The sequence below is a fragment of the Siniperca chuatsi genome, linkage group LG17 (assembly GCF_020085105.1).
Source record: "Siniperca chuatsi isolate FFG_IHB_CAS linkage group LG17, ASM2008510v1, whole genome shotgun sequence".
NCBI classification, from domain to species: Eukaryota; Metazoa; Chordata; class Actinopteri; order Centrarchiformes; family Sinipercidae; genus Siniperca; species Siniperca chuatsi.
In genome coordinates, this window is record NC_058058.1 from 12,820,156 (window position 1) to 12,846,018 (window position 25,863).

Here is a 25,863-nt window from a genome sequence, read left to right on the forward strand (position 1 = left end):
ATATGGTAACATTCATATATACTGTAAAAAAAGATCTCTAATGTGTGTATGTTTATAGGACCTGCTTCTTCATCTTCTTTTGGCTATTGATTTAGTAGCCCTGACCTTTGTAAACCTAAATTTAAATATCAGTCCCAGATTGACTTTGACTGGGTTGTGCTGGAAGTGGCTTTAAAGTGACATGTATGCTTCTGTGTTTTTCTGTGTGAACTTCAGGTAATCCAGATCAACTTTGAAGAGTTTGACCTGGAGATAGCCTATGATACTCTGACTATAGGAGATGGAGGGGAGGTGGGAGATCCTACAACTATACTACAGGTGTAAGTATTACACTATCATTTTACATATTCCCATTTATTTCCTATGAAAAGTTTTTATTTTTTTCTAATCCAAATCAATCATCCCACACATAATAAAAGAGGTAGTTAACTAAAACACACTCATGGTTTCTTGCTTGAAAATCAAAAAGCATATTAAGTTGTCTTCTCAGAGCTACAATGATGAGATGCACACAGAGTGGGGTCTGCTGTCATACCAGACAGATTATGGCAACAAAACAGCTTCTCCAAAGTAATGGTGTGAGATCAATTCCAAGATGAATGTAGTAACTTTCAGAAAATGTGCTACCTTAAGTGCATTTTTGCATTTTCCTTCGGTGATTTCATAAAGCAGATTGTGCAACACACATTGTGTTTCCATGATAACCAGCTGACCTCATGAGAAGCAGCGCTGCTGTCAGTCAATCAAACGCATGCCCAACACAGTTAACATGTTCCACATAAAGTCTAAATAATCAGAGTAATAACTACTACCAAATTTTCTTTTTGTACTTTGTCCATTTTCATTCTTGTTCTTGATGTAAATCATCAGCTGCCAGTTAGGTGGAAAACCTCCATCTTCTTTGTCGCAATTAGTCAGATTGTAAAACAGCAGTCTGCATTATGTGTGCTCCACTTAAAAGGATGAACTGGTCTTTGAATTTTGAAAATGCTCAGCAGTGCCCAAACAGATAACAGATGCAGAGCCTTTACAAAGTGGATGATTTCAATTCACTTTGGAGTCAGCCACTGTTAAGTTTCATGCCCAAAAAGCACTGGCAGTCTGAAAAAACGCTGTATAGTATGAATGTACTCTGAGCAATTTGCTTTTATGAGGTAGCATTCTGGAAAACCAAAGCAAACCAAATCGAAGCATTCAACTCCAGCGCAGAATGCTCCAGCAATTTGTTTACCCTGAGAGTAGCACTTGAGAATCTGATTATGGCTATGATTGCAGGGATGAAAATGATACTTTTTATAATGGTAACTATGATGACAAGGATTTAATAAGTAATGTATTTTCTGCCCTAGCCTATCAGGTAGCTTTGTTCCTGACCTGATAGTCAGTATGACCCACCAGATGTGGCTTCACCTACAGTCAGATGAGAGTGTCGGATCTATAGGATTTAAGATCAACTACAAAGGTAAGAAACGAGCATGTGTTTGTGAGTGTGAAAAAAGAGAGAAGATGAGTAAAAGTAAATGAATTGTATGTTTGTGAAGAGGCTGATCAAATGAAAAGTTTGATTCATAAGCAGTAAAACACAACCTTGCTCAGTTCAACACACAGGGATTTTGCTATTACAGCCTTACTTGGTCTGGTATGAATGAATGTATTAACATACTGCATTTAAAAATGGCGCCCCAGTCATTCCTATGAAAGTTGCTCGCTGGGTGCATGCGCCAAAAAAGACTTCCTTCTGCGTTTTTGGACCCACAGAGCGTGTGCACTAGAATCCTTCTCCAGCTGAGCCGGTTAAGAGCATTCGCGTCCAAGACTTCCACTGGCTGAGCCGGCTGCCTTCCTGTTGGCTCCCCACACACATGCATAATTTAATCATACGGCTCCTCTAGATTTCAGACAATAAAATGTTATTGGACCAAACTGATCAAATTCTAAAAATAAAAAGAGTCATTTCAGGGGGTTTGTGACACAAAAAAAAAATGTATCCACCATTTTACAGCTGCTCCTTTTACAATGATTGTGTATAGGAAAAATGCTTTTTGGGCCAGTATGCTTCATGTGATGAACCTGGAAGTTGCACCCCAAGTGGCCACTATGCCAAAATCGCTTCACAGCCCAGCTCCGTTCCTGGGGGATTGGGTATGACCAGTGGCTTATGCTATGATATGTTTGCTACTGTTAGAAAACTTAAAGATATTGCTGTTTAACTTATATTACTAAGTCAATTCACTGACTTTCAAATATTTTATTTTGTTACTGTTATGGCACAATCTAACATGTCAGAGACAAACATTACAATTGTTTTATCACTAAGATAAATTAAAAGCAACAAAAAATACCAATTAAAAATGGAAGGCATGACCAAAAATTAGAAGGACACATGTTTGTTGTTCCCTGCTTGTGGTATTATTTCACCCACAATCAGTCAGGTCACTGAAAGATGAACTCTTTAAAGCAAGTGACTCAAGAGAATCTTGGGAAATGAAGAGAAATGCATTGTGCCATTATCCAGTAACAACCACTTGTGGCCACAGTGGCCACTGTCCAGCAAACCTACATGGTGTCGCTTTAAATCCAAACTCCCTGGAAAACTCAAATAGATTCTGTGTATTTGACATGGAACAACTTGGAGGAAACACATTTACCAAGAGCTGCTCAGATGCTCGCACAAGTGACAGTGACTCTTTCAGTGATTGTTTTTGGATGGAAAGGATGGGCACATCTCTGAGTAGTGTCTGTTCGGGTGCGTGATAGTCGAGCATTACAGATGATTTTGGTTGCAGATGATTCGTTTCTTTGAGGATGGCATCAAAAGTAGTGATTGACCTGGGTGCATGTCTACCTTGAGATACTGTCTTCCAGATTTGGAAGACTTTTCTTGGGATACATATTTGGTTAGATTAGTATGTGAAGGATTTGCCCTCATGCCCCTATTTTCACCACTGTGTTCAGGGGAAAGGAGCTTTGTGTTACAACTCTAACAAAGACCAAACTTGTGGGGTGTTTCATCTTGGGGTCTTTCACTTGGGATTCATCTTTTCACATGGAAAAGATGAATTTTCTTGATCAGACAAAACTTATTTTATTATGTTTAAGGGCATGTTCTTCAACTTTCAGGATTAATTTCCTGTTTTATTTGTTAGTTTTAAAATAAACGTTTGTTTAGAACACCTGACCTTTATCTTAATGTCAATTAAAAACTGTTGAAGGAGCTCCTGCCATACTAAAAATATTAACCTTTCCAAAGTTCTCTATTTGATAAATGTAGTGTGAATTTGATTATAGTCCATGAAACACACCGAGGTGAGCTTTGCTGCAGAAATGAACTTTGTGTGCCTCATTTGGGTGTCATCATCTGTGGATTTATTGTCATAATGAGGTCACAGTGCTGGGTCTGGTAATGCAATGAGTTCCAAAAGTGGTGGGACAATGACACATTGTTTTGATATATCTTTGCCCTTTATACTCCTTGAGTTTCAGTGTGAAGTTCAAATGATGCAGTGACTAAATGGTGATTAAAAGAACAGACAGTCCTATTGAATTAAAGGTTTTCACTATTGCTTTATAGTGTATTTTCAAATCCTATAGCATTTTATGTACACTTAAATTCTGTAGTGTGCAAAGTTATTCAAATAGTAAAGAATTAAATACCACAAGCCTATCTATCTTAAAGGAACTCTAACAATTCAGTCTTCATTTATTTTGTACTATGAGCTATAATCTGCTCCAAACCATGCAATAGTTTAAAACACATGATTAGATAAAGAACTGCATATTTAAAAATACCCATGGTGTCAGACCAACTTGAAATCATAAAGGGCACCTACTAACGGGCTCCACAACAGCTGCGTATATCCTCATTTGTTTCTCCTGAGTACTTTCCCCGTAGAGATCAACAGAAAGATGAATGGAGAGAACCACCATTTAAATGCATCCATGCTTATAATAATACTCTGTTGAATGAGCATGATGGTCAGACATACTTTTTATTTGCAGGGTTTTAGCTGTCTATATTCACTGCAGTAGGTATATTTTATATACTTTTAACAACGGAGAATACATTCATAACGTATTTATCCAACAAACATCAAATGCCAGAAAATTGTGTCTAGCTGTTCATTTTCGGCCAATATTACCTTGTCACAGATAGGTGGGTGTTAAAGTATATATCGACAAGAAACTGCAGCACAGAAATGCTAAAGATACGTTGTACGCTGTAATTTAATAGCAGTGTCACCATTACATTGTTTGTTAACCAGAGAGCACTGACACATTTACTTTTCAACTGTAAAAGTACATTCTTTCTGTAAAAAGTCTTTAACAACCAAATTCAAGGGATGCTTATTTTGTTTATGTTAGAAAAGAATATTGTCCAGTCCAGTATCGCCTGTCCTCTATCATCCTGTAATAATTCAGAGCCACAATGTTTCTTCCTAAAGCAAAAATTTCTGACATTCCTAAAATTTCATACATGTACACCACAGTGAAAAAAAAAAACAGTAGAAAACATTCACCTGATGTATATATATATTCTTGAATTTGACTGTCTCACTCAAACCCAAATACCCTGAAATGTTCTACCAGTACTCACTGCAAGATAAATGTGTTTGTCTCTGAGTGTTGGCTCCATCACCCACAAGATTTACTATAAAGGTGGGTACCCGCGGTATTAGTGGGTGGCTGTGTGCATGTGTGTTTTTGAGACAGAAAAAGGGAGAGAGACAATGTGTGTGTGTGTTTGTGCATGTCTGTGTATTCCTAAAGCCACATCCCATAGACCTTGGCTATGAAATATAAACAGTACCAGTAAGTCTAGCCTTGCTGCAAAGTCACTGATGCACTACACAATGTATGTGTGTGTGTGTTTTTCTGAGTGCGTGTGTGTGTGTTTCTGTGAGTGTGTGTGTGTGTGTGTGTGTGCTAGACAGGTCCTCCATCAGTGAGCCAACGATGCTCTACCAACAAGTCACTCACCTCTTTCACTCCTCACATTCTCCCTCTCCCTCTCTTTCCTTCTCTCTCTGTCTCTCTATTGGTCTCATTTTTCCTCATTAGCCAACTCTCTATCCCCCATTCTCTCTTTCCCTTCTTTGTAAAATCACAACATTTTCTCTTTCAGTTGCTCTCTAATGCACTGTTGTTTGGTTTCTCTGCTTCTCTCTTTCTCTCTCAGCGCATTTCCTGTATCAGACAAGAGAAGAAACCCTCTTCTGTTGTCTTTCAGCAGACCAGTCCTGCTTCTCTGTTTCTTTTTTTCACTCTGTCTGTCTCTCAGTCTCTCTCTCTCTATCTCTCTCTCTCTCACTCGCTCTCTCTCTCTCACTGTCCCTCTTTTTTTCTTGTCACCATTCATCTATTATTAAAGCCAAGGTCACCAACCTGGCAACACTTTGACTCTACTCCCTGTTGCAATGCATGCAAATCACACACACACAAACACATAGCAGTCAAGACTGCCTGTACAGCAATCTTTCAGTCTATCCTGAATCATGGCATGTCACAGCTATATATTTAAGGGATCACTGCAACATTATTGACATAATTTACATTAAAGTTTCAGTGAGTAAAGTTTCTGTCTATTCTATGAATAAATGAATCTATCATAAGCATATATATCTGTCTGCACAGTCCATAAAGAGGTGTTATTGAGGTCTTAGAGCCTAATATATCTGTGTGTGTATGCATTTGTTTGTGTATGATTGTGGAGTTTTACAATACCTACTGTTTGTTCAAGCACTTTCAAAGCATAATATTGCCTTAAATTTGCTTTATGGTTTGAGTTCAACCACAATAAAACTGCTTCTCAGAGATTTATTTTCATTTTCTATGAAATGAAAAAGATATATTCAGTGCGTTAATGCATGGATGCATGTCAGGGTTTCTCCGAATGTATTTATAGAATGAAATCTGACGTTAAATTGGTTTTTGGTTGGTTTGAAAATAGAAACCACCACTGTAAAGCTACAACATGTCACTCAATAAGATTACAATGGGTATCTCATGTTATATACAAGGAATCATTCATGCATTAATTCTAATTTACTTACTATAGTTTTAAATATTATTTGTTGTCCTTTTTTGGGGCGGGGGGCAGTTAAGGTAATTACAGTACAGGGGTTACCAAAGATGGCTCAGTTACCAATCTAAACTGTCTATGCTTATCTGTTGACAAACAGGGAGGTACATAAATGACACCCAGTGCACCACAAACTGGTATTTACCATGGAGGTATTAGTAGTGGGGCTATCTATGGAATCCACAGAATCTCTAGTTTTAGGAGATGCCTCAAACTTCCCTCTTACAAACTCAACCCGTTAGAGCCTCTGACAGACAGTTTTTCTTACCTTTGTTACTCTACATTTGACAACTTTTTTCACACTGTACAGGGTGAAAGGTGCCTTCAAATTCAAATTAATTTCAAATGTATTATGATTATTGTAACACTCAAAGTACTATGAATACCTTATCATCTTTTTATTTATTTTTTATCTCAGGCTATTCTGTATTTTATGACTAGTGCTCTTATTGCTGAGCTGGACTGTTTTCTTGTCCAACACATTTCATTGTACCACATGCGCACACACATGCACGGAGAGCAGCGGACAGGATGAAGTGTGCGCTAAAGAAAGGAAATATTCTTACACCTATTTTGTTTCAAACTACAACCATAACGTTACACCTTCTGAATTCAAATTTCTCTCTTCTACCGATCTAAGACCAGCTTAATTGACTTGTTAACTCGTCGTAAAACACACTTCATTCAAACGCGACAGAAACAAAATAAAACGCACCAGAACCGTCTTGGTTATTCTTTCCACTGTTCCAACAATCACCAACTCTTGTTTGGTCGAAATAAATCTTTACAGTTAATCACAGAGTTAGATGTGAAAATATCCTGGCTGCTTTCCCGCAGCTGAGCGGTGGCTCTCCCTCACTCAAACCATTAATTTGTAAAATAAAATGACAAAAATCGTCCCAAAACGAGACTACTAGGCTAGTTTGGTGTCACTAGCACAACTATCATTGCTAACGGTTGAGCTGGCTACAGTGCAATGCAAAGTAGGTTGGCTGTATACACTCTGTGGTATATACCGGTAACTTATGCTCTGCTCATATCATGTTCATGTAACTTGGAACTCATACAGACATTTACAGACATTTTCATAATTCAGCATTAGAGGATGTTTGTGTCACACACGTGCCCTCACTCACCTGCTGCTCAATAAAACCACATTTTGACCATGGATGTGGCAAGTAAAGACACCTGTACATCAGATTGATTGAAATTTGTGTTTTTTTCCAATATGGTGACCCTAAATGATGCAAAACATAGAACAATAAGTGTAAATATTTGCCTCACCTCTCATCCATTTTCATTGAAATACATGTGCATGGTGATTTTGAGAATTTGTTTCCGGCGATGAGTCATTCCCTCGAGCTCTGGCTTTTTTAAGTGCATCGTTCTAGCATTTCCCATCATCCTGTGTTATATAACGCTGTGCTAGGAGACTAAAAAGTGCAGCATAACCGTCAAGTGCCTGCTTCACAGCCAGTTGTAAAAGAGGGTGAGATGGTACATGTGTTAATCTCATGACAAAGGCTTTTTATCTAGTTTGTGCCACATGCTAGATGTTGCTAGGTTTATCTCTTAGCATGCTATTAGCTTACCTGCTATTACACTGCAGCTAAGGCTCATCATATCGAAGCCTCTTTCAGAGAGAAGTAAAAATAAAATTCTACTATATCATTGCTTTTTCGGCTGCTATTCTTTTTCTCTTCTCTTCTCTCCTCTTCTCTTCTCTTCTCTTCACCAGTATCCCATCACCGAGTCATAATGTCAGCTCTTACTTTTGAGATTTTATTTTAGATTTTTCATCTGCTTTTTATGGTTTTTAATATGTGACATATTTTATAGGAGGGAAAGATGTCAAGGTGGAATTTTACAGAACAGTTGACCCCTGGTTCGATGGGTCTGTAGTGTATGTGTGTGTGTGTGCTGAGAGGGACAGAGAGACTGCAGTGTGTGTGTGTGTGTGTGTGTGTGTGTGTGTGTGTCTGTGTTTTCTTCATGTCTCCCTGCATTTGTGCACCCATACATTTCTATGTGTGATTGCAAGTGTGTCTCTTTTTGGATGTAACTGTAGATTAGTAGATCAGATTGGATCAAAGGTAGAAATTTGGTTCATATTATTGACGTGTAGCAAAATTTATGAAGCTGAAATGGAGAGCTTAAGAGAGGAAGAGAGGGATGCCACAGGAAGGAAAAACGGAAATACAGCTGAGCTTTATTTTGTATCATATTTGGATACATATCATTTACTGAAGGAAAAAGCATTTACAGGCATGGTTAAGCTCAGTAACAACAGCGTCTCATATTTCCATATATGAAATTTCATCCTGCGATAATAATGCTGACCGCCAGCTCCGACCAGCATTATTGAAAATATTTCTTGCACCCGTAAGACCTGTGTTGGGTCCCACAGGACCTCAATCCTGTTGCAGCACTGTAGTCCAGGTACTGAGCAGGACCCTCTTAATCACACAGCACTAAACAGCATTTCATTCAGAGCAGCTGAAACTTCATGAAATATTAATTCACAACATACCGAGAAATGTGGTTCAATTTTACAGTCAATAACCTTAGTATTGGGGTAGTGAGCCAAAGCCAGCCTCTTTTTTGGTTTTGTGTGTGTGTGTGTGTGCACATATATACATGCATCTGTGCTTCAGAGGTAACCTGTGAAGGACAGGGTTTACTTAATCAAAAAAATGTAAACAGCATTTCATTTTCTAGTCATCAATTATTGACTCATGTAATGTTCAGTCCTCTTGTAGCCACCAGTGTTACTGATATTGAAATACTGTATCTGTAGTTCATCTAGTCAAAATTCATTATAAAAATTGATTTTTTCTCTCATTAGGACTCAATAATATATTCCATACATTTCAAATCATGTATGGCATTGGCTAACTGAGCGAGCACAGTGACTGTTTGAAGAATTGTCCTGATTCCTATTTTGACTGATTCATGTTCATTTCAACCTTTAATAGCAACTTCCCTAACAATGGGATCTCCTAAATACTAATAGATTAAATTGACAGGGATTGACTAAGCAATGTTATACTTACTTAGAACACACAAGATGCCGTTTTGGCCCTCATTGGTCATGAAGTCATTTGAAAGGCTCATCAAGAAGCAGCTCCAGATGGTTTAGAGCTCATTAGACTCTTTGTTTTTACTACAAGCAGAAGATACGTTTGGAAAATGCTGCTTTAACCTTTCTTAAGTATAGTCTTGGCAGGCTTTTATTGCTTTTATTCCCTTGTTTTGAAATAACACAGTGTACTAAGGCAATGGTGTGTTCACTGATGTAACATTTGTTTAGTTATTTATTCACATTTTCTAGCATGTTGTTCTCAGATGGGAAGATGAAGTGACAAAATTGCAAAAATGCCTTTGAGATGTGGGTATCCTGTTCTCTCACCTGTATTTTCTGTACATAGATTGCAGGAGTCTTTGTGAGGACAGGCACATCCTGAAATTCACTGATGATGTTGGAATCACAAGACTTTTACAGGGTCATGAGACACAGTCTGGACCTGTAGTTGAGGAGTTTTTACAGCAGTCTGGAGTGATGTGTTTCTGCCCCATGATGTGTCCTGATCAAAGAAAACAGCCCAATTATTATCTGTGATCCTGAAGTCCAATTTACCAAGAGTTACGGGTATATGGGAGTTACACCATCAAACACAAAAAACTTTTTTTGCACTTATGTAACAAGGTCCGACAGAGTTTGTGTGTTTTAATGAGAACAGAAAATTGATGTCTTTCTTATACACATCTCCTGTCAAATCAATCCTCAAAAGCTCCTCAGTGGCCTGATTTGGAACCTAACAGAGAAGAGAGAAAATTTAAGTATTTATGAGTGTAATAAATTAGATCATTTTCACTCAACAGACAGTCCTCACTGATGTCTACAGTGTAAACAAGTCAATTTAAGCCACGCCCCTTAGGTCACACATTCAGACGAGAAGCTAATTAGCCAGCCTGAATTTCTCATTTCTTCCTCACACTGCAAACCTGCTTGAGTGTACAGAAGACTTTCCTCTCCTCTTCTTCTGTGGCTATTATAGCTACCTTAGATTATTATTTTATGTGGTTTAATGTGTTTAATGCATTTAATGTGCAGGGACACAGCCAGAACTTGCAGGAGACAGTTTATGGCATATGACAAATATTAGAATGCATACATTCAGCATTTGATTACTATTAGCAACCTAGCCGTAAGATCAGTTCCACAATGGTCACAAAAGAGAAACAGCCAATAAGCTTTTTTTTCCTCCAATCTCATTATCCCCCCAAAATCTATTACCTTACTCTCTCAGGTCTTTAAAGGTAGTGCATTTACACTCCTTTTATGTGTGTGTGTGTTTGTGTGGAGTTTAGGTGTTTGTGTGCACACATGTGTATTGGACAATATGGTGTGAGCATGATGGAGTATTATACAACAGAATGGAATGGGGCTCAATGTGCAATCACAAACATAATATCGAAGTTGCACACACACATACACATTCACACACACACACACACACACACACACACACACACACGTACACTTTAAGGAGCCTAATCCCCTTTGTGAATCCGTCAGTCTTGTTGTTAGAAACACAATAGGATTATTTGTGTGTGTATGTATGTGTGAGAGAGAGAAATGCGTATATCCCTGTATGTAATGCTATCAGAGAGACTGTGGATGTATGATCGTGTGGCTCTGTTTATCTGTGTGTGTGTGTGTGTGTGTGTGTGTGTGTGTGTGTGTGTGTGTGTGTGTGTGTGTGTGTGTGTGCATGCATGTACAGTATTTGTGTGAGAGTGTGTATGGGAGTAGTAGTATAGGAATGTTCCGACAGTATGCCTGTTTTCGCTCCAAAGCAATTTGTTCTCTATTCTTCTGCTAGGTGTGTGTGTCTGTGTGTGTGTGTTCATGCACAAGCTTGTGTGTTAGGCAGGTTGTGATTGGTTGAGTCTGTGGTTCTCATAAAGACGATGTCATGATGGAAATTAATGCAATACATCACAAACACGCACTCAGACACGCACACATACATACACCTTTGCTTCCTGCTATGGGCCACTCCTGTAAATAATACCGAAAATAGGAGAGGAAAGCAGAGGAATGAACGAGAGGAAGGTTTGGAAAATAGACGGTATATTTCCAGAAATACCATACACAAAGAGAATTATGGTGACACATTGGCACCTTTATATAGAATCAAAGAAGGATCTGTCTAACCTCATGGTCAGACTGAATGTCAAAAAAAGGTGTCAGGAATACTTGCAAATTTAGGGGAACTAGACATACAGAAAGAGATTGATACAAACTTGCTCCAGGCTTCGTGAACTAAGAAGTGAAAGCATTCAAGAAATTCGCCTGACGCAGCAAACCAAGAGCCAATCATCTTCAAGCAAGACTCTATTCAGTTGGCAGTATATTCCTGTTCAAAACGGATGATGAGCTCTTGTAGCATGACATAGTGTTTCACAGCAAGGAAAGATGACCACTGGGTATTTGAGGCTGATATCACTGCATGGTGACCACAAACATTATTAAAGCTAGACTCCAGATAAGCTAGCTGCCAAATATATTCTCTGAAAATGCTTGAGTAAAAAAAAGTTAGAGTTACAGATTCAAGCAATATAGTATCTTATCATTTTCTTTTGCAAAAAATGACAAATGATGCCAGCCAAAACTAGTATAATAACAGCGTACAGTGTATAGAAAAAGCAGAACTGTAAACACTTGATGATAACAAGCTTTGAATAAAAAAACTTAGTAGTAAGCACTGCAAATACTGCTCCCCGGGTTGGCATCATTAAGTTGCATGCCAATTAGCAGTGTTTGAAAACCCTCTGTACTGAATGTCTCTCATGTGTCATTTACCTAGTTTATACATGACCAATGTTATGTAAGTTATTTTTTTCAACACTGTTCTTCTTGACAAATAGTTTCTTTTTTCTTTTTTTCTTGTCTCATAGCCGAATAGTGTTACTGTCACAATTTAATCCACCATAATACCAGTGTTTTTAGTTGTGATTAAGCTGCTTAATTTTTTTATTCTATGCAATATACATTATTATGCCTACCCCTTGTATGTCAGAAGTTATTTCTGGTCAGTGGCTGAGATATCTATGGATCTATCTATAATAAGCTAGCTTATTAGATGACATCAAGATCCATATAAATGTCTCCTTCTGAAACTGTGTCTTTACAGAAATAGACAAAGAGAGCTGTGGTGACCCTGGAACTCCTCTCTATGGAATAAGAGAAGGGGACAGCTTCTCAAATGGAGGAATCCTGAGGTTTGAGTGCCAGTTTGGCTTCGAGCTGATTGGAGAGAAAACAATCTCCTGTCAAGACAACAATCAGTGGTCAGCAAATATCCCCATATGCATATGTAAGTATTAAAATCATTCATAGATGATTTTCAGGAACATGGCTGCAGAGGGAAAATAAAGCATGGCATGTGCTCTGCTGTGATGTTGATAACATTCAGTCTGACCTGTCACCATGGTGACAGTACAGAGTTTATTATGGCCTGGAGCGGATGATGACCGATGATGCTGTAACAATGAATATTTAACAGAAAATTTCTCTCTCTGCATCTTCTTCCCTCCCCTCCCTTTCCTTTCCCATTTTTTATTTCACCCCACTATCTGTCTGTCTGTCTGTCTGTCTGTCTGTCTGTCTGTCTGCCGCTGTCTGCGTTTCTTTATATCTCTTTCTCCCACAGTCCCCTGCATGTCCAACTTCACAGCTCCCTCAGGAACCGTCCTCTCCCCAGATTACCCAGAAGGCTATGGGAACAACATGAACTGTGTCTGGCTCATCCAGTCAGATCCAGGCTCCAGAATCCACTTGGCATTTAATGACTTTGACCTCGAGGCACCCTACGATTCCCTAACTGTGAAAGATGGCGAGACAAATGATGCCGTCGTCATTGGGAGGTTCTCTGGAGCTGAGAGTCCTTCCCATCTGACATCCAATACCAACACAGTGAGGCTGGAGTTTCAGGCTGATCACTCCATGTCAGGAAGAGGATTTAATATCACATACAGTAGTATGTCATTTTTCTATTTCATTTTTTTCTACTTTCCTATTTAAATACAGGAAAATTGTTTTTCCCACAAGTTTGATACATGATTATGGCAGGAAAAAGAAGATCATTGAGGGTCTTATTTATTTTCTTTTGTAGGAGAATAATGCAGGAGAGTCTGAGGCATTGTTCTGTTTTGAAGCTATAAAACAGCACTTCTCATATATACTGTATATGAATTTTATGCATGACTTTCAGCCTAGACCTCTAGCGTTTGTATTATATGTGAGGTGGTTTCATTCTGAAACAGTATATCCATCTAGCATCTATCATACTTGGATGTTTCATTTTAGATAGAAGCTCTTCTAATTCACTAAAAGTTAGATCAGAATAGAGGTTTCAACAACACAAAGAGTTGTACTGGAAAAGACAAGAGACAAACTTCATTGATCCAATATGGGTCATGTGGTCAATACAGCAGCTAAGAATAGTTGTGTAGGTTGCAGAACAAAGAGGCATTAAAGGAACAGTTTGTTTGTTGTCGTACCCAGAGTCAGATAGAAGATTGATATCATTTTCATCTCTCTGCGTCCAGTACAGAGAGAGGTCCAGGATGTGTTTAGCCTTGCTTAGTACAAAGACTAGGAGCGAGCGGAAACAGTTAGCCTAGTTCCGTCAAAAGTGAAACAATACACCTTCCAAAAACTCCCAAATTGCCTTTTTTAAACATCATACCTTGTGTCTTTAACCTGTGTCAAAATAGAAACCAACACATTAGTGTTTTAGGAGCATCTCAGAAGTTCTGTCTTCATTGTGAAGTTGTCAGCTGTGCAAACTTTTGTAACTGATCAAAACCCAGGTGACTCTTAGATGCATTGATGACTAGCTTGCTAGACAACAGGATACAACATGTACAGTAAATAAGATGGTTTTGGATTTTTTGGAAGACATATTTGTTCATCTTCGATGGTGGCGAACTGTTTGCCCCAGCCTGCAGTCTTTGAGCTAATTTAGGCTAAACACGTCTCTATACCAGACAAACAGAAATGGAAATTGATATTGATCTTCCCATCTGACTGTGGGTTTGATGGCAAACAGTGTTCTGTCCACAAGTTTCCACACAATGTATCTGTAATTTTAGCTCACACCACTCTGTGTGTATTTTATTTTTTGGGTCACTGCATTTATCATTTTTAAATCTCTCTATCACCTGATCACACCAGATTGCTTCAACTGGCAAAACATTGGCGTCTCAGGGTTGGACCTTTACAGCCTTCTAATCTGATGAGCCAGACCATATCCCGAAGCAAACATGCTCACATGAGTTTTATCAGAAGTTACTTTGCTTAGATCCAACCCAAGCACAGTGCAAATATACTGCAGCATGCGAAATTAGCATATGAGCAAAGCTATAGAAAGTCAGAGCAGGAATATAGAACACACAGATTACAGGAGAAATGTATAGACGCTTTCCTGGCCAGGACTGAACACTCAAAGATGTCACGTTGCAGCTATAGATCTATATGATTACTTCTCAGAAATTTCATCAAAATGATGATCAAAATGTAGCCTGAGTGCCCGTCAAGTATAGCTCTCATGTTCTTTAATAATATTTCTCATGTATGTGTCTGTCTCTCTCTGTGAGTAGTCTCCAATGTCTTCCTCCTCATAACTGTGTCTCCTTGTAACTTTTTACCCCAGCATTTGGCCATAATGAATGCCCAGACCCTGGCATTCCCATCAACGCTCGTCGCTTTGGAGACAGCTTCCAGCTTGGCAGCTCCATCTCTGTGGTCTGCGAGGACGGTTTTATCAAAACCCAAGGAACCGAGACAATCTCCTGTCAGTTAGAAAAAGGAAAAGTCATGTGGAGTGGGCCCATCCCTAAATGTGAAGGTAAATATTGACTAGATTGCTGATTAAACTATTAACTCGGGAACAATATGTCATCCAAGATATCATCATTACTACAGCATAAAGACCCAAGAGGTGGAAATTATCTGCTGTCAGCTCGTCAGAGGGAAAAAGATATGGAGGTGGCCAGTTAACCTAATTATCCAGGGAAAGAACTATTAAAAACTGCTGCCACAGATACAGTTACTAGCTTACAAATATATTCTAAATGTAGTAGTATTTAAGAATATAAAACTCTTTCTTGTACGCTATACGTGGGAAGAGATCTATCAAGACAAACTTTAACCCAAATGTAAAGTTAATGACATGTTTAGGAATATGTTAGATATAATTATCATAGTAGTATGATATAAAAGTCACGATAAACCGTGACTCCTTCTTTGAAAAGTCAAGTGAAGTCTGTTTATTAGTCATTATACCACTTCACTTTGACGGTGGTTATTTCATATATACTTATCATATCCATTTCACACCTTAACGCTGTCATTTATCATCCCTATACAGTGAAAGTAATTATGTTAGCATTTAGAAATATAATAATTTTTCAAGGTGGCATTAGCGCAAAGTCTAATTAACAGCTTGTACAACATAGAAATGTAAATTTGACCTGTTAATCTCAGATGGAACAAAATGACAATCACTGTATAAGTGATTTAGCTATAATTACAACAGCAGATATGATTAAATTCAGATATTTCTAACATAGCTACTTTTGATAGAACTGTTCATGGTACAAAGAAAGGCCATGTTAATTGTGCTCCAGGTCATTTAATGTCTCCTTTGTGTCTATGACTACTTGGATGGAAAATCCACTCACTTGTATTCAGCAGGTACAGACCAGAACAAATTGACTTTAGGCACAAAGTTAAACTCTAAACAAGATCAAATTTAAAAAAAGAGTGGAACAGAATGGCTCCTGGCTAATGTAACCTTGTGATAAAAGTTTCTGCTAAAAACTCTCATTTATGGTTATGAATTATGATTATGATATGGTTGATTGTTCATGTTCCTTTAATTGTTAATGTATATTTTTTTGCATTTAAGACCATCCTTACATTATGTGGAGTGCAATTAAATGTTTCCCTTACTTTAAAGGTGCAATGTGTAAGAATTTAAGAGATTTTTTTTAATTAATTAAAACTATAATTATCAACAGAATGTGAAGAAATAACAGCTTTGACGTTATGTTAACCGTCATGCTAACCAGCTAGCCCCAGCCCATCCTGTCTCGTAATACCACTTAGCACCTCAAGAGGCAATACCCCCCCGTTTCCTAGGTTAATATGTGTCATAAACACTAAATCTTGTCACAAATCATTAAAATTACTGATAGAATTCCACTTTTTTTGCTCTGCAAGGTCTTGTGAGGTACATGCAGTATGGAAGCAAATAAGGGTCATTAATATTTTGAGCTTGAAATGATGTTCACAAATAATTTCACAGCCTGCAGTTGTATATCATCTTTTGTGTGCACGTGAAGAAAAATTGCATTCACTCCTATCTGAATGTGTGAAAAAAATGTATCACAAAAAAGTTTGTGAATGTGTAATAAAGTTATGCAGCTGTAGCAATATTTAGTGCATGTGTGAAAAAGGTTTGTGCACACAGATATAATTTGCACGTGTAAAAACCTTTGTAGCTGTAGAAATATGTTGTGTAACTGTGAGGTTTCGCAAAGTTTGAGAGATGGACACACAAATTTACTATTATGTGATACTGAAGTTACAAGCTACAAGCTACGAGTTACAAGCACAAATTTTGACCCTGTTTTTACACCCAAGCTGACTAGCCAATCAGCACCTTGCCCACTGACCATTCAATCAGAGGAAGTCAAACTGTCCAATTGGGGCAAAAGGTTCTAGCGCGTTCTGGATACTCCATCTGGAGCATACTGGAGGAGCCAGTGAGCGTGACTGGCCGGCTGGTTAGCTAGCGACCCCCATAGGCACTAGCTTGCTGCCGTGCCAGTTTGTGCAGCTTCTCTCTGCTGCTCTGGTGCAGGAGAGACTTGAATCGCTGTCAAAACACCCCACAGGAGAACAAGGTAGCAGATAACCACAGGTTCATTCTATTAATTTTCTAATGGACATTTGTGTTGTGATATTTAAACCATCCATCAACAGGAAAATTAAAGCCTCTTGTCAATGAGACCAGTCACTTGACAGAGCTCCAGCCAGCTCACAGGCCTGGTAGACCGGCCAGCCCCACCGCCGGCAGTTACCGGTCCGTGTCTGGGAAACTGTTAACTCATAGTCCTTCAGAATTATCATTTCCCATTACGTAACAACACTCTGATAAACAGTAAATTCATTATATTCGGTGCCCCATGTCGCTATTTTCAAAGCTAGCATAGTGGTCAGTAACCAGAACGCACTAGAACCTTTTGCCTCCTGATTGGACAGTTTGATTTCCTCTGATTAGATGGTCAGTGGCCAACGTGCTAATTGGCTAGTCAGCTCAGGTGTAAAAACAGGGTCAAAATTCGCAATTGTAACTTGTAGCTTGTAGCTTGTAACTTCAGTGTCACATACACATAATAGGAAATTTGTGTGTCCATCTCTCTTTGTGAAACCTAACTTTTAACTACACATACAAAAAATATTTTTACAGCTACAATAGTTTTTACACATGGAAATTACATCTGTGTGCACAAACCTTTTTCACACATGCACTAAATATTTCTACAGCTGCATAACTTTATTACACATTCACAAACTTGAATTTGTGAGAACATGTTTTTTTTTACAAATTCACACATACATACATGCATGCAATTTCTTCACATGCACACAAAAGGTGATATACATCTGCAGGCTGTGAAATTATTTGTGATCATTTCACAAGCTCAAAATATTAATGACCCTTATTTGCTTCCATAATGCAGTTGGTCACTTTTCAGCGCATGCACAGAGTAGAGCAGTCAGAAACCCACAACATCAACGTGGATGATACACAGACCCGACTTCAATAACTTCATGAGTCACAAATAGGGACCGTGACAATAACAAGCGTGTCCAAGCCGTGTTCAGCACTTTATAGTGTCCTCTGGAAACACTTACATTGTAGTGGGAAAAATACCAAAGTTACCCTGTAACTCATCATAAAACACACTTTATTCAAACTTGACAGAAACAAAATATAATAATAATAATAATAAAACTTTATTTATAGAGCACTAATCAAAACAAAGTACAAAGTGCTTCACAACAAGAGAAATAGAATACCACAGTGAATGACGAAATATTAAGAAATAAAATACATAAAAAATAAAACTCACAAAAACTGTCTTAGTTAGTCTTTCCACTGTTCCAACAATCACCAACTCTGGGTTAGTCAAAATAAATCCTTAATTCACTGAGGTAAATGTGAAAATAATCTGGCTCCCTGCTACCTCTCTGATGCTCGACCTCCCTCTCGCTTCTCTCCCGCTTGACGCCTCTCCTGTCCCCGCCTGAACCCGCCGTGTCTTCGTCGTCCCCGGAGCCAGCTATTTCCCTCCGGAGTTGGAGACCAAAACAGAGCTAGAAGGAGAGTAACTATAGGACTTGTGGCCAGCAACACAACTCCAAAAGAATGCTAATGTTGCTCCATGTCTGTTTGATGTGTAAATAGGCAACAGTTTGTTAACTTGTTCGCCATATCTGTCAGTGTTGTGTTTACAACTTGTTGCACTGCCCCCAAGTGGTCAAAAAGTCAATTTAATGTAGGTTTAAATAAATAAACTAAATCAAATGAAATTGTCTTTTGGACTGATCACATAATGATAAGGTCTCTAGTAGGACTATAGCTAGTTATCCTGAGTTCCTGTAAAATCATGGTCTGCTATTGTTGAAATCAGAGCATGCTTATTGAATTCAATGCCTCATCAGCCAGTTTACTGTCAAACAAACCAACTTTCAGACAAGGATTTTGACTGAATAAAATATATATTCAAGTTGCCTACATGTCAGCTGCTAGTGGAGATTATTCACCAACCTTAATACTAAATCCTGCCAGATCTGTCCAGTGTCAGGTCTCACTCATCACAAATGGACTTGGACTTCACCAAGACTCAGACTAGACTTGGGTGGTTTTGATACAAAAGTGAGTAGATACAAATAAAGGGCACGAATAAAAGGGAAGACCCCTTTTCTTTGCGTCCTTTATATTTTCCATCACTTCCCTCTTTCTGTCCCCTCTCTTCTTCCAGCCCCATGTGGAGGCCACTATTCAGCCCCAAGTGGAGTGATTCTGTCTCCTGGGTGGCCTGGTTACTATAAAGATTCCCTCAGCTGTGAGTGGGTGATTGAATCAGAACCTGGACGCTCCATCAAAATCACATTTGACAGGTGGGTGGCATAATTCTTTGATTCTGCATATTATGAAGACTCTCAGAGCTCTGAACGGGCAGAACTGTGCAGATTCATCAGAATCACCATCAATTACTTCTGACAAGCAAAGATTTACAAGACTTGAAGTTTATGGAGATTCACCAAGAATATAAGAATCATCTCTTAAATTTCATAGGCTGTAAAATTAATATTAGGAGTTGTATATTGATCAGCGAGGCTGGGTAATATTTTGGTTTATGTTATGTTTCTCTGAGCAGTGAACTGGTGATAGAAACAAGACTTCAGAGGATCCTGTAAAATCATTTTTCATTGGTTTGAGTTTCTGTTTCAATTTTATTTCATTGTAAAGTCCATTTAACAATATTGGCTCAACAACTTGTAGAGGGCTTGACAGACTGGACCTATTAAACCTCTTTTTCCTGTCTCCCTGCAGCATGTTAACTTAATTAAACATAAAGAAACATGTACAGAAAGTATGATTTTCATATAGAATGTAAATTTAGCAGGTTTTAAGGACCAATTGGCCATCAAAGGGATTCAGTCCTAAAGTGACCTCATGAATTTCAAAGAAATATACTACAACAGCAGCAGCATCTTCATGTTGCCTTGACAAGCTCTCACTTTAATGTTTGGGTATGAATGCTGCAAACAGATCCAGCATTATGTGAACAACATTAGCTTGAACTATTTCCCAGTTTTGTGTTGTCCTAATTGTTTTAAATTAAATGTGAATGCTTTTATTCCCAAAAAAAGAGTTTCCCTTTAAAAAAATATTATTAGCATTGTGATGTTCTGATATTGTTGTCTCACAGGTTCCAGACAGAGCTGGGTTATGACTTTCTGGAGATCCATGATGGGCCAAACCTCCTGTCTCCTCTGGTTGGCTCCTTTAATGGCACCCAGGTGCCCCAGTTCCTGTTCAGCAGCAGCAACTTTCTTTATCTACTGTTTACCACTGATAACAGCCGATCAAATGCTGGCTTCAAAATATTATATGAGAGTAAGTCAGAAACAAATACAGCATATTTATGCATATACACATGTGGACATGCATGCAGACTTTAAAATTGTACTCTATTCTACACCTTCTACAGATCGGAATAATACACATGCATTTTTTGCACATAACAGCACAAACATAACAGTAGGTGTGCATGATGTCAGGACTCAACGTTATACTAGTAGTCCACCAGACACATGCAGTCATTACCTGCAAAAAAACAAACAACCATGGTTGCACAGCATGGTGCTTTATGTGGAGATTCAAACCATCTGTGAGTTTTAGATTATGCAGCTCAGCAAAACTAAAGATAAAAGTCCAGTCTTTATGTGCATACATAACATTTAGACAGCTAATCCTTTTTTTTCAGGTGTTACAGTGGACAGCTACTCATGCCTGGACCCTGGTATCCCTGTCAATGGTATTCGGTATGGGCAGGATTTCTCCATTGGGTCTACAGTATCATTTGGTTGTGATTCTGGCTACAGACTCAGCCACGAGGAGCCGTTAGTATGTGAGAAGAACCACTGGTGGAGCCACCCCTTACCTACATGTGATGGTAAATACACTGCTAGAGCCAACCTTCAGTAATGAAATGTTCAAATTAACCCCCAAACTATTATGTATAGACTTAGATCAGACTGCTAGCCTTTTTAGATAACACATGTTGATATCTCACACTAACCTGGCACACAAATTATATCATCATCCTCTGCTCTGTATCATCGACCATCAAATGTAAAAAAAAAAAAAAAAAAAAAAAAACAGACAGCCATTACCCACCCTTTAATCCTCAGAACTTTACAGTCTTTGATTTTTATTTTTTTTTACATACATAATTAGAAGATCACTAACTTTACCACCCATACATTAAATGCACAGTATGCAGTGTAGGAGCACATATTGACATGACATAGCACAAGGTCAACTTGACTGCAGTCCTGCTAATGATAGTACATAGTACTTCCAGGGTGCCCTGGAAGCTCACCTGGTAGAGTGTGTACTATTGAGTCCTTACCGCAGCGGCCCAGTTTCGATTCCGACCCAGGGCCATTTGCTGTCATTTCAAATTATAATTTTCAGAAACTAGATTATCTAGTTGATCCATTAGATCAGAAGCTGAGGTATGTGAAAAAGATTGACCGCGGAGCCCGCCATCCCTGCATGGGGAGCTGAGTCACATAGAACATGTTGTTCTGTGACAAAACCACTGGTTGAATCACACACACATGGGTGTATGCAGGGGCAATTTGCAGTGAAAGCTGCTGTGGCTGATAGGGGATGATTTGAGGAGAAGATTAAAGATCTGTGTGTATGTACAGTGTGTGTGTGTGTGTGTGTGTGTGTGTGTGTGCGTGTCTGCGCATGTGTACTGTATGTCAGCACATATGTGTGTGTGTCTGTCTGTCTGTCTGTGTGTGTGTGTGTGTGTGTGTGTGTGTGTGTGTGTGTGGTGCTTTTATCCATGTGCCTCCTGTCACCTCCTTTCCTGTGTGAACTGTGAACACACGAAGATTTGAGGTAAGGTTGACGAGAGCCTGTGTTGGCTGTCACCTCCTCTCTCTTCTCTCTCAAATCAAGGAGTCGGGGGGGGCAGTAGCTGAGGGGAGGAGGGGATCTCTCTCCCTCTCTCTCATTCCAGTCATGGTGGAGCAGGAGAGGAGAGAGGAAGGAAAGATGCAGCCCTGCCGCATCAGTTTTGTGGAGGCTTGCTTGGTTCGGCTTGTTGGCTCATTCGCTTGTTAACCACATTTGAATTGCACAGTTCCTGACTGGCAGTGGTTTCCTCCAAGGAGGCAGTTTGAGCATATAAGCATCAAGCACGCTGCCTGGAATTTGCGGGCCTGAATACCATTAGACTGGGTTTACACAGTATGTTCCCATACAAATATAGGAACTATTTGCTGCTGTGGTTGGTAAGAAATGGTCTACCCTGATGATTGACAACTGGTACACGATGAATTCAAGCAAGACAGCGCCACAGGCAGCTGATTTAGCCCTGTAATATGTTGCAGAAATCAAATGTTGTTCATACTGTGTATTAGAAGAGATTAAAATAAGCAACATTCTTTCATTTGATGTAGTATGTAAAATTAAAAACACGATGACAAGATTATCACTTCAGCTAAACAGAATATTTGAAAGATTTCTAGATGTTGAACCAAAATAGTTTATTTACAATATACCAGGCTTTATCCAATCCAGAGGATTCCGTTAGCAATTATATGAATATAAATTAATAAAAGTATGATTCAAATTACTTTGTCAGCGTACCTACTAACGGATATAGGTGGAGAAAAAGGTGAGATAGAAAGAGCTCTAAAAGAAAGATAGACAGAAAGAGAATGAGAACAAGACAGAGAGAAAGAAACTGGAAGAGATAGAGATGTAATGCAGTATTTCAAATTTCTCACATAGCTCAGCATTCAACATTAAGAGCTTCCTGGCAGAAAAGTATTAATAATTAATAGCACTGTGTATGTGTGTGTGTGTGTGTGTGTGTGTGTGTGTGCACGCATGCCAGCTTTTGTGCATGAACGTGTGTGTTAGGCTGTGTGTATACTGTATGTGTGTGGGAATGCCTGCTTGCGTATGTGTTTAGTTTGGAAATATTCTCACTCCTCACCCTTGTTGGGGGATGCTGACATTGTAAAAACCGTGGTGGTTGAGAGTGAAGATACTGATGCTCTGTTATGGTTCGAACACATTTTAATTATTTCTGACTTGTCTGTTTTATGTGGGTGTAGCGGTGGTCACCATTGCGGAGGGTCTGTATAGATTGTAGTCTGTGCTGCAGTTCTGAGAGTTGGTGGTTCTGAGCTCCCATCAAACTGGTCAGTTGTCCTGCTCAAGGAAACTTCAGCAGAACTTTCAGGTTTGACCTTCTCCCAGCTACTCTGCCACCGTGGCAGTTTTGAGGTAATGTTATGGCATTTTATAGGTTTATTGTAAGAGGAAATGACAGGCCAGTCGGCCAACTGTAAGATGAGCCAACTGGAGCGAGCAGAAATGAAGCACCTTGCAACACATGCATGCATTAGTATGCATAGAATGAGCAACAGATTTTTCCAAGCTTTTCTGAGGACCTGGTCTCAACCCTGTGTGTGCGAGCACAGGTCTCTTACTGCATAACAATGTGCACAGCTGAACCATGTGCAGTACTTGCAGGGTCATCCTGAGGCAATACTGTGAGGTTCAAAATGTTTTAAATAGTCTCCAAGAAACATTTGCACTGCTTCACTGCTTTGAATATCACTGCTTTGAATCACTTGAAATCCAACTGTATTAACAGAAAAAAATATTTCAGAAACAAAAGACATTTCACGGTTCTTACACACTATGCAGCTATTGCACAACAAAAACTAGCTTAAATAATATTCAAGCATTGTTTTTTTTTTGGGGATTTTTATTTCATGTCTCAATTTTCTGCCTTAAACCAATTTGGAGCTCAGACTGTACATCCCAAAGCAACAACATCTTAGGTTTCAATTCTCCCAAACTTCTCAGTAAAAGAAAGTATACTTATTGTCCAGATGGTCTTTTAGCCAGTAACTCCAAATACTCCAAGAACTTATACTCCTTTTTTTCCTCACATCCCTTGGCTCACAACATATCCACTGCATATATTTTTGATTGACTTTGAGTTGGTTGTTTAATGCAGAACCTATTATTGCTTTTAATGCTGAAAACAATTCTAAACATTCAGCACCAGACAAATATGTATTTACAAAGTGGCACTGAAATATGATTGATCAAGTTTGATCATGCTTAGTAATGGGGAAGTGGAAGTCGTGATAAGTCATTACTGTATGGGATATACTAAATTAGCAGCATGGATCTTGAAGCTTGAGCTAATTATGACTAAGCAGAGAAGCTGAAGTGTTCCTTTTGTTCTGCTGGAGAGAGGTGCTATCATTCACCATGTGGAAGTTCTTTTAGAGGTCCATAGAAAGCTCCTCTGAACCCCGGCTACCCTAATTATGCGAGAGCTGTTTCTGTCTGGTGAGCATGTCACACTTTCAACATGCAGAGGACTGTGGCCACTGTCGTCATTGCTGCCACATATTCTGACCATCTGAAGATATGTAATTCTGAAGAGCTGTCTTCTATTTACTCATGTCTTCTTCAAAGTGAACCACCAAAAACACAAATTTGCATAATTCAAATACCGGAAATTAAACTGATACGTTTCTTTAAACAGAAAAATAAATATAGTTTTAGTTAATCACTCAGCATTATTATGCATTGTCAAAATACAGTATATGAGGAATGACCATAATCACCTATGCAGTTAATTATAGTCAGATGTTGGTTAGTTTCAGGGACAATAAACTATATCAACAGGAAATAATCCATTATTTAAAATTCCAGTGTGTGGTGGATTTTTCATTATTTATGTCATTATTTTATATCTGTGCAACCTTGGGAGGAATAAATCAGAAAAACAGAAATTTTGCAGCTGTCAGTGCATGCAGACCTTTCTACCCACAGGTTTAAAGGGTCTCTCTGTATCTGTCTCTGTCTGCCTCTCCCTCTCTTGTTGCGTTTGAGTGTGGGTATGCGTGTGTATGTACTATAGAAGTGGTATTAAAGGTCTACGGGGAAACATTATCTGTTTTAGCTATCAACAATCTGATGCTAACCTCTCACTGCCTCTGTCCCCTGTCTCTGCACATCTCTCTCCCTCTCTCTGCCTCTCTCTCCCCCACTCTGTCTCTCTCAATCTATCCAGCTCTATGTGGCGGGGATGTTAGAGGTCCCTGGGGAACCATCCTTAGTCCTGGCTATCCAGACAGCTACCCTTCATCTCTCAACTGTACCTGGACTGTTGAAGTCAGCCACGGGAAAGGCAAGAGACACACACAGATTCACACTCCTTAATAGAGAGAGACACAGTGAGAGATAGTAGCAAGTAGCACACACGGTAGTGCAGCTACTGCTATACTACATCCACAAACTTGCATTATGTTGCAGTCTTTGTATTTTTTATGGTTTATAGCAGAGGGGTATATTTACATTTATTTTAATATTTGTGGCGGTAGTCAGTGCATGTATAGAGAGAAGTCAGTTAAAAACTCAAATAATGTTAACATGTTTTATATATTTTGTAACCTGTCATGATGTTATCAGTGCAGAGTTTGTGTCTGCTGTAATCACACTGTAAAATGATTCATACTATAATTGTGGATATATCTATGAGCTGAGGATAAAACAAACTTCTGAAGATTCTCTCTGTTTTCTATCTGTCTACTCATCTGTGTGTGTGTGTGTCTCTAACAGGAGTCCAGTTTCAGTTCAATTCTTTTCATCTAGAGGACCAACATGACTACCTCTTGGTTACTGAGAACGGGAGTTTCCTGCAACCACTGGCTCGCCTGACCGGCAATGAGTTGCCTAGCAACATCAATGCTGGTCTCTATGGCAACTTCAAAGCTCAGCTACGATTCATCTCTGACTTTTCCATTTCATATGAGGGCTTCAACATAACTTTCTCTGGTAATTTACTTGACTATATTT

At 38.9% G+C, this 25,863-nt stretch overlaps 1 protein-coding gene across 1 annotated transcript in view; it reads left to right on the plus strand.

Annotated features, from left to right (window-relative positions):
• csmd3b (CUB and Sushi multiple domains 3b) overlaps positions 1-25,863 on the plus strand; it is a 359,142-nt gene that overhangs the window by 254,299 nt on the left and 78,980 nt on the right. The window contains exons 15-24 of the mRNA XM_044171541.1: positions 217-320; positions 1,350-1,462; positions 12,280-12,462; positions 12,799-13,125; positions 14,803-14,997; positions 19,205-19,343; positions 20,159-20,346; positions 20,717-20,905; positions 25,079-25,195; positions 25,627-25,842. Coding sequence (XP_044027476.1) covers positions 217-320; positions 1,350-1,462; positions 12,280-12,462; positions 12,799-13,125; positions 14,803-14,997; positions 19,205-19,343; positions 20,159-20,346; positions 20,717-20,905; positions 25,079-25,195; positions 25,627-25,842 — 1,771 coding nt within the window. The remainder of the gene's footprint in view (positions 1-216; positions 321-1,349; positions 1,463-12,279; positions 12,463-12,798; positions 13,126-14,802; positions 14,998-19,204; positions 19,344-20,158; positions 20,347-20,716; positions 20,906-25,078; positions 25,196-25,626; positions 25,843-25,863) is intronic.